This window comes from Prionailurus bengalensis, chromosome E1 (genome assembly GCF_016509475.1).
Source record: "Prionailurus bengalensis isolate Pbe53 chromosome E1, Fcat_Pben_1.1_paternal_pri, whole genome shotgun sequence".
Taxonomy (NCBI): domain Eukaryota; kingdom Metazoa; phylum Chordata; class Mammalia; order Carnivora; family Felidae; genus Prionailurus; species Prionailurus bengalensis.
Genome location: NC_057347.1, coordinates 28814131 through 28829966, shown reverse-complemented (window position 1 = coordinate 28829966; position 15836 = coordinate 28814131). Strand labels below are relative to the sequence as shown.

The following is a 15836-nucleotide window of genomic DNA, read 5'->3' as shown; positions in this document are numbered from 1 at the left end:
CTTGGCTGCCCAGCTGCCATTCTTCAGAGCCCACGAGCAAGGAGTGGCTGGCTGTTAAGAGGGACCCATGAAGGTCTCCACTGTTGACAGCCAATTGGTACTATGGACCCGGCATCACCGAGCACCCAGTGTTGTAGGGGAAGAGAGGCAGGTGTCTCTTCTTCTGGAGAACATAGGGCCCCGTGAGAACCCTGAGGGCACCCCCACCTGTTCACATACCCCGCCTTAAGGAGTCCCTCGCTAATGTGGGAGACAGTCCCTGCTGCTATGGAGTTTTTACTGAAGGCAGATAGAAGCACGACACGGACGAGGTGAAGGGAGAGGGGAGAGCTGGAGGGGCAACGACCTCGACCTCTTCTCCGGCATCCGCCTGGCAACGCAGCCCCTCCACTCATCCCTTTTCAGTTTCTTTACATTCTTTAAAACAAGCAAAACCCCTAAAACTCCGTATGATGAATGAACACAGCCCTGCCCTCAAAGAATATCGCAGGGGCTTCTGTCCCCAGCCCTCCATTCTGTCGGGAGCTGGGGGTTGGGAACGAGAGCCGTGAAACTCCCTTCTCCTTGGCCCTGAAATGCATAGTGTCATGAGTTCTGTTTCAGCAGCATGCTGCCTTCTGAACTGGACTAGGCGAGGACGGGCCCACCATTGCATTCCTCTGGCCCTAAGCAGCACGTGCTCTGGAAATGTGCCAGGGGCCACCAGGGCCTCCCCCCTGAGATGAAACCTGGCAGCAGCAGATAATTTGCAAGGCAGATGATTGAAAATGTCTTGAGGGCTGGCCCTGCCCTTGGGCAAAATGTGAGACCCACTAAACCAGAACGTAGGTCTAACGTGGGGACTTGGGGGGCTGGGGGGGGGCCCTGGCTTATCCCGGATATGCGGGCTGAGCTCATCTAGAAAAGATTTTGTCAACAGTTCCTTCCTCTGGATCAGTAATAATCCAATTTTCAGGCCTTGGAGCCAGACAGAGATGCCCTCCCAGGGGCTCCCGCCTCATAGTTCTGGGCTCTTGCTTTCTGCCTCCGGTCCAGTGGCATCACTTAGAAATCATGCGGATGGCTGGACTTCCATACTTTTCCTAGACCTACAAGGAGGCTGCTCTGATTCTCACTCCTACGACTTCCCCACCCCCAGTGACTAATTGCACTCTCAACCCAACCCCTCCTGACCACAGTTGGCCGGAGCCACATGCAGACTGTGTGCCCGCTGGAAGGCAGGCATGTCCCTGGGCTTGCTTTAAAAGCCTGAGGTACCCGTGAGCTTTGCATCCAGCCCCTACAGGTGAGGATCGAAGCCTGCAGGATGGACCTTTGCTAAGGTCCCTGGAATAAGAATCCCTGGGGTTTCCTGGGTCAGCCATCAAGGTGTTTTATTCCCTTGATAGGCAAGAAGTTCCTCCTTTTATCCGAGTCCAACTTTAAGCGTTAAGTCAAATGTGTTACCTCTTGCTGGCCTCAGTGAGATTCCACATCCTTGCTTTTCCTCCCACCCCACCCCCCACCGACCCTTGTCTCAGAGTCCTTTCATCAGGTCCAATGTAGATGAACTGGTCCAATGTAGATGAACTGATTTACAACTGGAAGTTGTAAATCACTTCCTGATTTGTATGGCCAGTGAATTGTATTTTCCTATATCAGATTTTCCTAAATCTGCCTATGGTACCTGCCTTATTGGGCTCCACATACACAACCATTTTAAAAATAGTTTGTTTTCAACTTGACCAATTGCAAACCATTTTCTTTCTCATCGCGGCCCACTGAGAGGCAGACTAAGGCAGACGGCACTCACACGGTACAGATGGGGACTCAGGCCCGTGAGGTGTTTACCCCGAGGCATACAGCCCTAAGGTCAGGGCCAGGGTCACACTCAGGTCTTCTGACTCCAAGTCCAGTGCTCCTTTACACCACAGCTGCCTCCCTGAGCATACGGGCTGCCTGGACCCGGAAAGCCCAGAGGATGCTGGGACTAGGGGTGAAGGGTGAGGGGTGAGGAAGAACCCGTCTGGGATTAAACTGCTGCTGTGGATTCTGCCCAGAGCAGCTGATGGAGAAGTAGCCCTGCTCCCCACAGTGAGCCCCCAAACTGCCAGCCCGGTGCAGGGCTCGCCCCATGCCACTTAATACTTATAGCTCCTGCTGCAAAAATGCCTAGGTGTTTGCAAGACAGTGTCCTCTCCTGGGATAGGAGGCATAATGTCCCAAGTCATAAAACTTAGCAGTGTCTATTCAGCAGCACATACTGAGACCCCTCCCTCCCGACACACACGGACACACACGCCCCTGTAGCTGAGCAGTAGATGGGGTACCCTTGCCCATTGAGAGCGATGTCCCATCCCCTCTTCCTGACCCAGCCTGGCTTGTGGGACTGTTTCTGGCCTCTCAAAATGAGGCTCAGCATCTGAGCAAAGGCACCCTCCACCAAGATACTTCATTGAGCGTTGCCTGAAGGCTGATTGCCATAGGATGCCCCCTCGGGTCAAGGACTCAGCGTCTTGCTTTCTCCGCCTGCCTCTCCTCTCAGGTCACAGCTCAGAGGGAGAGACGTCCTCACATGACTCCCCTTCCTATGTAGCCAGCTAGTGATCAGTATGAACGTCCCAAAAGAAGAACCCTATTTTGTCCCTAATGCCTTCCCAGGCGCAGCTGCTGGCAGGTCTGAGTGCAAAGTGGCACTCCCCACTCCCTCCTGAGCAGGAGGTGCCATTTGCTTGCTAGGAGCCTGCCCGGAGATGCACGGGTGTCCGGATGGCTTGTTTGGGGACTTCAACCTGCTCTCTGGAGCCTGGCTCTTCTGCCTACAGAGAGATAAGGAGGGATTGTTGGCGGCACAGCCCAGAGGTGTGGCTCCCCCCCCCCTCCCCCCAGCCCAGAAGCCTAGAGAAGAACGGGAACCAGCCCAGAACTGGGTGCTTACCGCCTGCCAGCTGCGCCCTCTGGCGGGGACCCACAGACCGATCTCTCACCCCTGGCTGGGAGGAGAGCCGCAAGGTGACTGAGCAGGGATCAGGCGCTATGAGGATATGGGAGTTGAGGTTTAGAGCTGCATTCTAATAGGGTGCCTTCTTCACCGTGTCATTCGCTGGCAGGTGACTGAGCGGGGAGGGGTGTTGTTGGCTAAGAGGAGCTGAGTATTGTGAAATCCCTTCAGGCCGGCTGGTGAGCTGTTGTCCCCCTGGGCACACAGGACTGGGAGAGGTAGCGGGATGGGCGGTTACCACTAGCCCTCTCTTCTAAGCGCACGGAGGAGGCGGTTTCTGGATAGCATCCTTCCATGGGCATGCTACTTCCTGTCTCCGAGGCTGCTTCTGCCGGTTGGATTAGTCTCTGGGTGGCTCTCCCTGATGGAGAGGTACGAGACCAAAACCCCCCTTCTCCTCAGCCCCTAGGTAGGTGGTCCTGCCCACAGTCTTCCTACATCTGCCTCTGGCCAGAGAAGTAAGAAGCCAAAAAATCTTTCCATCTTTCACTGCGGGCCCCCTCCCCTGGCCTCTCTTTACCCCGAGACAGAATTAGCTTGTTATTTTACATAGCAAGGGTCAGCTGCCTGGGTAAACCAGGAGTCCACTGTCTGAGCTCTCCATTTTCCTTAGCCCAGAGGGGAAAAAAAGTGTTAGACCACGATAATACCGCCTTTAAATATCTGAGCTTGATATTTGCCTCCATGGGTGAGAAAGGCCAAATGTTATCTGCAAGTTTAAACGTATGTATTCAAAATTCCTGTCCCCTTTGTCTGTGGGTGCGTTCTCAAATCAGCCATTCACTGACTCTAAGCTTCCGTGATTTTTTTCTCTTCAACCTGTTTTCTCCATTGGCCGGTTTACCCATTTCTCTGCTCCAGCTTCCAAGGGGTCTCAGGGCACCTGGAGGTATCAGTTTCCCTTTTCTCCGCTCAGTCAGGAGCCAGACGCGGCTGGTTGCATCTCCTTTGTATCTTCGTGCCCCATCTCGGTCTCCAGCCAGCCTGGCTTGGGCGTGTGGTCAGTCTCTTCCCATCTCTGGGGCAAGGCCGCGGCCCAGGTGGGGCTGCAGAGGTTGAAGGCAGCTGGTCATGGGGCAGAGAGGGAAATGCCAGGGGAAGCAAGGGGAGAAGATCGTAGTGAGAAGCAGCCCCTTGGAGCCAAAGTCGTGGAAATGTGTCCAGTCCAGATTGGCTGGTTCTTCCACCTGGGTGAGCTGTAGCCCAGAACTGGCTGGCCCCAGAGTCACTTTCAGTTTTCAAAATCAATGAGAACTTATTCTTGGCGATTTGAAAAAAAAGGTTTTTCCCCCCGTTTTGGAAAGAAAAAGTTTCAGCCACTAAGGGGAAATGAAAAAAATGAGACAAAATTAACCTGGTTGACAGGCCCTCACTGAAGGTATAATGGAATTGGGGGAGGGGGGCGGGGCTGAAGATCGGGGCCCAGTAGTGTCTCCTCCCGCGGCCCCTCCTCACCACCACGGTCAGGATCTATGGCTGTGAAGTCTCTCCGTAGCACAGGTGCATTCCTAGCTCTTGGTCTCAGTCTGAGTTTATATGAGGATAACGAACAAAGCAGGCATTTCGGTCCGATGTGCTCTAGCTGTGAATTGGTTCAGTCAGTATGCTCTGCATTCATACTTCTTTGTCTTTTTTTTTTTAAACAAAAGGAAAAAAAAGTTTAAACCCCCCCTTTCCTTCTACTGCAGGAGGTGAGTGTGTGGGTGTCCTGTAGAACCATTGGCATTCACCCAGCTTCGGCCCCAGCCTCCAGATTTCGCCACCCCCACCCCACCCCCTCCCTCCATCCCCTGCTCTCCACCCCCGAAGGGGACCCCTGCCACCATCATTACGGTTATGTCAAGATGCCCAAATTTTCCATGACATACCCCATCCTCCGACCACGTTCAGTATTGACGACTTTCATACCGGGCTATGAATGGGGGGGTAGGGGGGAGGAGGTAGCCAGTGGGGAGGGGGGAAGTGGTTGGGGGGGCTGGAGAATGGAGATCTTCTTTTGTCTTTAAAAAAAAAATACAAATTTGTCATTTAATGGATCCAAAAACAAACAAATAAGAAAAAGTAAAACAAACAAACAAAAATTTTAAATCCCTTCCCCAACGATTTTTTTTTTCCTGGACACAAATTGCTTTGTTTCCTGTCACGTTTTAATATCAATATTAACACAATGTGTAGTCTAAAACTAGTTCCTTTGTAGTTTGCATGGGATGTGAATGCTGTCTCAACGTGCCCAGATCTAGACAAGACTGCATGAGCACCAATTCAGATGTGAAAAAAAAAAAAAATCTCTCTCTCTCTTTTCCTCTCTCTCTTCCATATATATCTCTATTTCTATTGTGATAATTTGGTGGGCAGTGAAGCACCTCGGGTTGGTTGCCGTAGTGTGTTGAATGATTGTTTTTTTATTCTCTCTATTTTTGGAGCTCCGAGCTTCTTAGTAGTAGCCTGGGCTGAGTATTCTTGAGTCCCTGCTAATGTTTTCGCATGGCCTTGGTTGAGTGTTAGAAGTTGGGCCTCAGCTGTTTTTCTCGAGTGTTTGGCTTGTAATGACCGGTGCATGCCTGGCTTCTGGCCTCATACCCAGCTCTATTCTCTGCACACCAGTCCTGAATAGCTACAGTGCTCAACCGAATTTTGGCGCGCCCGCTTCCCCGGCAGGCTCCAACCCCGCGCGGCCCGGAGGCTTCCCGGGGGCCAACAGCCCAGGACCTGTCGCCGATCTGTACGGCCCTGCCAGCCAGGACTCCGGAGTGGGGAATTACATAAGCGCGGCCAGCCCACAGCCGGGCTCGGGCTTCGGCCACGGCATAGCTGTAAGTACCCGCCTCCCCTGCCCTCCTGCCTCCTCCTTCCCACCCGTCTCCCATGGGAGAGTGTACCAGAAGAGCCCAGGGTTGGGGGCTGAGGAGAGGGCAGCGGGTCCCCGTCCACACTGCGCCAGCCACCTAGGGCTGAAGCTCCTCCGTTTAGCTTTTTCCTGAGCAGCCGGCATGCGGCCATGCGATGATGGCGCGGAAGGAGCACACGGGCAAGGTCAGGTTCAGATCCCCACTCCGTCACCTCCAGTCCATATATAAACTTCACGTCCCTGGCTACAAAATGACAATAAGTACGCCTCCCTCAAAAGATTGTGTGAGAATTCATGGAAATAGGATGTGTCACCTGCTAGCACATAACAGGTCCTCGGTATCAGCCCCCTGCTTGATCTCTGCCTTCTGGAGACTGCCATGAAGGCCATGGGACTTCAGAGCTTGGGGACCACCCGCCCCCCCACCTCAGGACAGCAGCCTTGGTGGGCAGAGTCCCCCGGGCCTGAGGTCCAGAGGCAGCGCTTGGCCCTGGGACACAGTGTGGGGTTCAGGCTCCCTCCCAGGTGGTCTCCTTGGCTAATGTTTCTTACAGTTTCCAGGTTCCAAGTAAGTTCCCAATTGCGTTCCTTAGCTGCAGCCCCGCAAAGGCCAAATGCATTTGATATTTGTAATGCTCTGTGGTTCTATAATCTAACTAATCCAGGCAATGGAAATTTGCTTAACAGATTTGCATGCTGTTTTCAGATTTGTATTGTTCTTCCCCCTCCTGGTGTGTGTGAGCATGAATGTGCCTGAGCCCACTCGCTCGCTGTCCCTTCCATTGGGGAAACAGAAATTCGGCCACCCTCCATCCTAGCCAACTTCAGCATTTTGGAGGCATTTTGGTTTGGGGCTAAGATGGGAGTGTCTGCTGTGCCAGGTCCTGTCCCTGTCAGGAGAACCCAGCCTCAGGGCCGAGCTGGAGAGAACACAGCAAGTGCAGACAGTCTGGGGCACCAGGTCACCACCGTTCCCTGCATCCCACCACGGCACTGGAAACCACACACACCTACACATACGGGCACACGCCCGGGTGCACACACACACTCTTAGCACATGCATACACACACACTTCGTCTCACAAGCTGTCTTACACATGCACACACACTCTCACACGTACACACTCCCTCTCCCTCTCTCTCCCATGCACACACACATACACACTCTCCCCCCTCTCTCTTTCTCTCTCACACACACACTCGCCCTCTCTCTGTCTCTCTCACTTTCTCTCTCTCTCATACATACTCTCTCTTTCTCGCTGTCTTTTACACATACTCTCTCACACACACACACACTCACCCTCTCTCTCTTCCTCTCTCTCATAGAAACTCTCTCTTCCTCTCTCTCTCTTACACATACCCTCACACATACTCTGTCACATTCTCTCTCTCACACACACACATGCCCTTTCTCTCTCTCTTCCTCTCATACATACTGCCTCACATACACACACACACACACACACACACACACTTGCTCTCTCTCACATTCTCTCTCTCTGTCTCTCTGTCTCTCTCACATACACACACACACACACACACACACACACGCCCTTTGCCACCACCCCTGGCCCATGCAGTTTGGGTCCTTGTCCCTTTCTTCCCAAGCCAGTATCACATAAGCCAGCGGCCACAAGGGTCAGCCCCCCCGGATGAGCCAAGGCACCAACTCGAGAGTATGATTATTCGGGGTAGAGCCGCATCAATTCGGGAGACCGCCTGTCACCATGTGTAGAGCACAACTCATTTCCGTTTTCAGCGCACAGAAACACAGACCCTATTTGTTCTGGAAAACCTGGGTCTTTTGACCTGTGTCCTGTTGATGCTTCTCGGAAATAACCACGTGTGGCATCACGTTGTGTCTGCGCAGGGCTTGCTCTCTCCCCAGCTGGAGCTGTTGGGACCGCGGGGCAGAGACACTGTTATCTTTGCCCTCCGGGGTTCAGGGCAGCAGCGCCCGTCATTTCGGGCACAGACTTCCCTTCCCCATCACCCACGCAGCCCCCGTGAATCTGGCTCTCGATTTCCCCCCTGGGGTGAGCACACAGGCTGGGGGGGGGGGAGTGGGGGCCGGAGGGCTTGGAGCGGAGAAGGTTGGCCTCCCGGCCCCTGGTGGCGCGGTGTCTCAGAATTACATATTCATGCTGGCAACCACAGTCTAGTCCTAGAGATAATTTCCTTTCCCCGAATATGACAATCTGTTCCCGTGTATAGCGTGCTGATGACCTTAACAATTGTGCAATTTTAGGGACCTTTGATTGCAACGGCCTTTACAAATGGATACCATTGAGCAGGTGCTTCTGTTGCCATCCCACTCTGAGGTATTACCTTCCCTGCCATGTGTCTCCGCCCCGCCGGGCGTGGCGTACGTGTACGCGCACGGGCGTGCAAGTACGCGCGCGCCTGGTCTCATCGCGCCCGCACCTCTCTCTCCTCTTCCCCGACCCCTTTTCAGGGGGGTGGGGGCAAAAACTCCAGTCTTTTACTCTCTCATCCCTTTCTCCAGCTTTAATCGTGGCCCCAACCTTTTTTTTTTTTTTTTTTTACTTTTTTTTTTTTTTCTTCTTGATTTGGTTCTTTCGGTTCCTTTTCTTTATCTTCCCCACCCCTCATCTTTCTCCGTCTTGAAATACGATCAAGAGTGTAGGAAACTGGAAGGTGATCTGGGGCTGTGCCTGTCCCAAGGGGACAGAGGCAGGAGAACCCTGGGCTTCGGCCAGGCCCCCGGGGGGGCCAGGGGGCCAGGTTCCCACCCCTCCAGGGTCCTGCAAGATGGCCTTTTAGGTCCCTGGGCCCTTTCGGTCTCCCGGAGCTCGCTGGCTTCAGCCAATGGGGTTCCTGCAGTCAAAACAGCCAGACTCCATCTTTTAGTGAAAAGAAAACATTTTTGCCAGTAACTACTGAGTAATTATCCAGATTACCGCACGAAAAGCAAATTAAATTAACGACATCACCTGCGTAACGTGGATTTGGATCCCTGCCAGTTTCCTAACCTTTTAAACTGAGCTCAAGTTAATTAAACATTTTTTAAATCACCTTGATGGGGATATGGAAGGGGCGGAGTGGAGGAGAAGGGGAGGTTGGGGCAGTCAGTGAGGGAGCCTCTTGCCACAGTCTCACTGGAAAAGGAGTATCTGTTGCTCTTGGGAAGGACACCGAGAAGGAAGAGGGGTTCTCTTACGAGCGCTAAATGGGTACTGTGTTAGCATGTTAGCTGGGGGGCTTGAAGCATGGGTCTGTCTCTTTGGAAGAGGGAGGGGGACAGCTGAGGCCGGGGATGGGTCCCAGCTGGGGTAAGAGTGCCTCTTAAGTTGGGACATAAGAGAAACAAGGCTGGAGATGGGTTTGCAGTTAGTAGGACGCCTCTCTCATAGAAAAGGTCCCTCTAGGCCCCCAAGTCAGCCAGGACCCTCTACGGTGGGCACAGTGGGGGGACCAGGTTGAGTTGAGCTCCACAAATCTCTTTTGGATTTCTCTAATGTTGCTGCTAAGGAATCACCTCAACTAATGCAACTGCCTCTCTTAACCAAATAAACCCCGTGTGTGAATTCTCCCCGCCCCTCCCTCCACTTCCCTTCCAGCACTGACCCGGCCAATGCTGGCCAGAGCCAGAGGCCACTAACAGTTTGAAGGAGAGCTACTCACTACTAATTAAGCTGGGTTTGGGGGCCCAGGGGAAGTAAGGTTCCTCTGAGAGAAAAGTGGACCCTGGGGGTTGGAGGTGGCTCCCGCCCTTTGTGGAGTCAGGTGACAGAGGGGTGTTAACACCCGCCCCCCCCCCCCCCCCCCCCCCCCCGGGCACAGCAGGTCCCTGCAAGGTCACACACTGGGGCTGCCCTGCCCTGTCCCTCTCCTGGAAATGAGGGTGGCAAAGGGCTTCCCAGCACAGCCCGCCCTCCAGGGGCCTCTAAGCTTCTGTCGGAATAGGGGGAGGGCAAGGCTTCTGGCCCATCCTCCCCTCCTCCGGCTCTGGGACCCGCTTCCCACAGAAGGATGACATAGCCAGGAGAGTGGAGGGAAAACCCACCCCCTCCGAAATGGATGAAGCCAGCCAACTGAGTCACATGTTTGAACCAAAGCACACACTTTGTCCCTAACGGAGGTTTCGTTCTCTGACCTTGAGTGCCACCCGCAAAGGACTGGTCCAGGCTCACAGTCAGTTCAGGGAGACTCAGGAGGTCTGTGAGTCCCGGGCCTGTCTTTATGTCCTATAACCAAAGCTGGGTGTTTGTTGTGTGTGTTTTTCCTGACCTCGAGTCCTTGATATGAAATATAATTTTTTTAAGATTTTTTTTTTTGTAATTTGCATCTTTAGTTGGCACTGACTGTATCTAATAAAGTTGCAGGTGTTTAAACATTTAGCTTTGAAAAACCAGAAGTTTAACCAGGAAAAAAAAAAGCATCACTGGTCAGTTTGCAATTCACCAGTGTAGCTGACCAGTCGGCGCGGCCACATTTGCTGACCACGTTTCCTGCCATGACCCCAAGCGTGCAACAGCACCGTATCAAATCGGCAAAATAGCAAACCAGCAAAATGAGTGGCAAAGCTGTCCGCTCGCCAGCGTCAGGCGGGGCGAAGGTGTCAGATTTCCCAAGCTGTGACCCCGGGAAGCTGTTAGCCTGGCCATGTTCAAACCTACCTGGTAGCCCAATGTAGTCATACTTGGAAAGCTCTAGTTAAAAAGTCGGGGTCAACAGTACGTTTGCCTGACACGTCTTCTCTGTCTTCCCACTTCATGTTCTCCTCTGGGCGCCCCCGACCTTGCGTACCCTGCAGAGCATACCTGGATGTCCAGGCAAGACTGGGCGAAGTTTCTGAGTGGCCCTTTGTTTAGGTGATGTCATCAGACCTGGACCCCCACCAGCCTCACTCCTCATCGCAACCAGAGATGGCTCACTTCGGATCGAGGGTTGACTACATCTCATCATCTCACGAATCTGCTGTAATATATGACAACAGCTTTTAAATGTGTATATAACCCATGATTTTGGTTTTGTTTTGTTTTTTTTTGTTTTTCTTGATGGTTTCCCCCTTCCTCTCCCCTCTTCCCCATTCTCCTTTTAAATCTCTTTGAATCACATTTGGTAGTGATTTTGACTTAGTCCGGTAGTCATATAGCTTTAATATCTAGTTAAAAGCTAACCATAGTATAATTGTTATATTAAGGTATTATTTTTTCTTTAAAAAAAATATTTTTTTTGGCTTGTTTTGATTCTGTTCTCACTTTTAAAGGATGCTGAGATGGTAATATGACTCTCAATATTTTGGTACCAATTCTGAGACTGTATGGATTTTCTGGTGCGGCTTGTGCACCGGCGGAAGCAAAGTTGTGAAGTGTGGAGTAGGAGATGGGCATAAGCTTTCTACTTTGCGTTGTCTAAGAAGTGAGATGTAGTAAGCTAATTAACAGACTCTCTAGCGGTTCTTTTTTGTGACGTCTCTTTGTTAACCTAAGTATATCTATTTTCGGCAATAAGGTAAGGACGACGATGTTTTGAGTGTCCTTCTTTTCTATAAGTGCTTTTTTTCTGTTGAAAGAGGTGATATTATAAGGTTTTTTGAAATTGTGAATTCTAAAAAAAAAGAAACGTTGTAAATACAATTCCATTAACTACATAGAAACTATTAAGAAAGAGAATCAAAAATATTTTTGTGAGGGAGTCGGTCCCAGGCAGTTCGATGCTCTGTGGGAAGGAGGGGAAGGAATGGTAACCAAGTCAGTTCGGAGGCGGAAGGACACCCCGCTGCCGGGACGACCCCGGGGGAAAGTTCGAACACTGTTCAGCTCCTTCTGTCTGTGTGATAGACCTAAGAACTGTATTCGTGTCATACCAGCATATTAACCTCTCGTCTGTGCACAGCTTCAAATGTTACCGTCTAGTTAGATTTTTATTTAAAATATGAAAAACTGCTTTTCCCAAGACGTTTTTTAAAAACAAAGCTACAATTTTAATATTTAACATATTTAAAGTTTCAAAGCACACCTGTTTGGCTTGGGTGGGGAGGGGTGGGGGGACATTCTTTTTCAGTCTTAATTTTTAAATATTTGATCATTTTCTATCGTCCAACCATTTCAGCACCTCCAAAGGTCCCTAGGACACTTTGCCTCTCTTTGCCCCTCCCTTCCCCCCCACCCCCCCCCACCCCCCCCCACCCCCCCGGCCCCCAGCTCTGGGGGGGCCCCACCCCCCTGGGCCAGGAGCGGAGAAGCCTGCATTAACGAAACCTTCTCTCCATTCACTTTCTATTTACAAATTAGGAAAGCAACCTTTTGGTTTATATATTTTTTTTTAATACCTCAGTGCTGCAAGTATCACCAGAGAGGCTATGGAAGAATTTTTTTTTTTAATTTATTGTAGATGTAAACAGAATTTTAAAAATAAAAAGTATAAACATCGCTGCACTGTGACTGGTGGGAAAAACTGACAGTTTCCTGTTTGCACATGTTTGACATTTGGCTGTTATAATATATGGTCCTCGGTTGGGGAAAGATACTTATGATGAAGGATATTTTTTAATTTAACTTTTTTTTAATATTGGTAATAGGTCGGCAACAGCAACTATAGAAGTACAACTCGATAGATGGCATTAAAACATATTGTAGTGTGGATATATATTTTTTTCTTTTTTAAAATGTGATATTGACGTTTTATTAATATTTTTTAAATTGTTACGTTTATAAATTTGGTACTTAAGGCACAGCCAGTATGAGACACTGAATGCGACGTTTATTATAAAGAGCTGCTGCACTCCTATTTTTATAAATTTTACTAACAAAGTAGACTAACGTAGACATTCACAGACATGGTAGGGCAAAAGCATCCTCAAACAAAAGGCTCCAAAATGCGAACCTGGAAGGAAAGAAAAAAAGCCTTTTTCAATTCTAATGAAACAGCAATGACATTTTAAAAAAAAAAAAATCTTGTTTCTCCAATTAAATGTTAGGTTGTTTGGTGAGGGTTTGTTTTGGTTTTGTTTTTCTTTCTTTCTTTTTTTTTTTTGTTTCCAAACAACCACGTTAAGGAAAATGCTGGGCGCTTTTAAAATATCAAAACTCGTTCAAGTAATAAAATTAAAAAAAAATAGAAGTTTTATTAAAACACACACACACACACACACACACAAAGAAAAAAGACAATAAATTCCCAGAAATTCAGTGTCTAGACTAGGGAATTTAATTACTATTTTGTCCATGTTGGTGATGTACTGTACTACCCTTCCTTTCTCTGCAACCCCCATCACCTCATAGAAGACTCTTTGTTGATCACTGTCTGTTAATAATGTATAAAAATGGCTATCTTGTAAACGTCCTGTCCTGGTACTAGTGTAGTGACCTTTTTTCTTCTCTTTCTTCTAGTACATATTGATAGATATAACGTAATTAAGGTTTAAAAAAATTAGACATAGTTACTCAGATTTAGGACCAGTAAGGATAGAACTTTCTCTTATTTATGAAAAAAAAAAATGCTAATAATTTTGGGGCAGTTTTTTCCTTTCGATTTTGTTTTTCCAATTTCAACTTTTTATTTTATTTTTGCTGATCTGATGTGGTTTCAACGAACCCAAGGTCTCATGATGTTCAAATGCCGGCAGACTCTACGGCGTTTTGTAGATACCCACCCCCCCCCCAACTGTGAAGGGGTGTGCCATACTACCTTAAATGCTAATGCTAGATATGCAAAACTGGATTTTTTTAATTTATTTTTTAAAAGAGGGAGGCATGGTATATTAAAATGATTTTACTAAGAGAAAAAAATATTTTTTTAAGAATGCTCAGAAGAAATTGATAATCTGTGTGAATATGTTTTAGATGTTTATAATACCTTTTGAAGAGACCCAGTAGCCCATAGCACAAATCTCGTGGAAATCTGATATGTTTTAATGTGGCTACCTAGGTTAAGGTTCACGTTCGTCCCCCCACTCATCTAGAAGTCCATTTTGGAAGATTTTTGTAAATTATTTTAGCACTGATGTTCAGCCTTGTCTTTGTTTCCGTTAAGCTCAATGGCGAACATGGGAACCACCTTTCGCCTTCCCTGGGGGAGCACCCCTCTTGGCTGATGGCTTTTCCCCGGAATCATAAAACAGCCACCGGGTGACTTTCTGGCTTCCAGATCCATCTGCCTGGGACCCCCGAACTCCTCTCCTCCCAAGCAGAGGGGAGGGAGTGGCATTAGCTCCCGGACCCATTCCTGGTTCTACCTGGACATGGGGCTGACGGGGATGACCAAGCCTTCGGTCCCCTTCCCAGGAGCTTTCTCAGCCCTGGTTTGTGGCCTTCCTCACACCCATCGGGAAAACCAAACAGCCTTGTGTTCTATCCCAGTCGCTCATTGGCTTGATTCGAACGAAGCCCCGACAGGCCTTTGCGTTTCTATCCTTCATACCCTTCATCTTAATTTGAACTCGTAGCTTGGACTTTAAGGTAGCATGGCTCTGTTGCTGTCAATCTGATGTTTCGCTGCACAGCAATTCACAGCCAGTGAATGTTACACACATCTTGCTAGACTAGTATAAAAATCATTGGGTAATTGTTGGTTCTAATGACCTGAAAGGTGTTCAGTTTTTGTTTTCAGTTTTTTGTTTTTGATTTTGGGGTTTTTTTGTTTTGTTTTGTTTTGGGGGGGGGGTGGCCTTTTTTTTTTTTTTTTTTGGTTCCAAATAGAAAAACAAAACCTATTTTGATCTTTAGTGCAAACGAGGGCTAGGGACTTAGCCACCACCACCACCACACTGTTTCATTCTGCCATTCACTCACTGCAGCATAATCAAGAATAAAGCAATATAGTTTACTACATTTTTTTATTGAAGGTCAGCCATGCTTTCTGTATTATATTGCATATGAAATTGTTTACAAAAGAAACACTAACTCATACTTCTCTTTATCCGTTGGGAGTGGCACACAGGGACAGAGGGAGACTGGGGGGGGGAGGGGTGGCGGGGAGGGAAGGGGAGAATTTTCTTTCTTGAATGTGCTTCACCAGCCGGGCTGTCTTCCAAGGAAGACAAAAGCAAGGAGGTTGGGGCAGGAGTGAGCAGAGGGACGGAGGCTGGCAAGCACATTGAAGAGAGACCCTGGTGGGCTCCGCCTGCCCTCACCCTAAACAGAAAAGCAAAATCATCAGCTCAGCCCAGTCCTGGGCACAGACACTACACAAGGAGACGCTGTACGTTAAGCAATACTTTAATACTGTAATATGTTTGTTTTCTTTTCTTTTTTTTTTTAAACCAAAAAGAAAAAAGTAAGTAAACTCAAAAACATATAAATAAAACCCACCCCTCTGGGGGAAGCAAGCTTAATTCAAACACTTGGCTATCAAATAATCAGAATGTATTGTCTCAGACAGGCTTTCATTTCCGGGAGGCAGGGGCACGAGGGGGGAGGGGGAGGGGGCCTGGGAGACAGACGTTCCGGAGCCTCCCTAGAAGGCTCTCTGCTGTATTCTGTACATACTGTACCATCCTGTGTGGAATCTGTGAGTGTCCTCTTGAGTAGCGTGGGCTAGCCGATCGGCCGTTCATGGTGTATTGTAAACTCAGAATTCCATATGTAATAGGATGCAAGTCTAAGCGTTTCATGTGGACATAAATGTATCTAAATAAAACTTTCCCTAGCACTGTGGCTGACCTCACCCTTACTTTTATACTTTAGTATGAAACTGATGACAACTTTGGTAGTGAGTATTTTTTTTATATATATACATATATATGTATCTATATATATATATATCTCAAGCATCTTTCAGGTCTTTGTGTGTGGCTTTCTTAAAGCCCTGTTGTAAAAAATTACTATGTGGATGGCAGTCTCTCACATCACAGATGTGGAAAGTATAATTTTATATTTGTATTTTCAAATAAATAAGTTTGTGAAAGGTTTCCATCCTCTACTGTGGTCCAGAAATCAATGTGTTTGTCTGACAAAAAAAAAAAAATAATAAAATACAATAAACTGTTTTGAACAGAGTTGTTTGGTGTTCTTTCACTTGCAGAAGAGAGCTGGGGTGGGG

The 15836-nt window shown here is 48.7% G+C and overlaps 1 protein-coding gene across 7 annotated transcripts in view; it reads left to right on the top strand.

The window, feature by feature from the left end:
- Positions 1-15064, top strand: part of MSI2 (musashi RNA binding protein 2) — a 393222-nt gene extending 378158 nt beyond the window's left edge. For 2 of the 7 annotated variants that reach the window (XM_043583972.1, XM_043583971.1), the window contains 3 exons: positions 5639-5793; positions 8077-8149; positions 10606-15064. In XM_043583972.1, the coding sequence (XP_043439907.1) occupies positions 5639-5793; positions 8077-8118 (197 nt within the window). In that variant the 3' untranslated portion in view covers positions 8119-8149; positions 10606-15064. Of the gene's footprint in view, positions 1-5584; positions 5794-8076; positions 8150-10605 lie in introns of all 7 variants that reach the window. The other 5 variants (XM_043583970.1, XM_043583968.1, XM_043583976.1 and 2 more) reach the window with 3 other exon arrangements.
- The last annotated feature ends 772 nt before the right edge of the window (positions 15065-15836 follow it).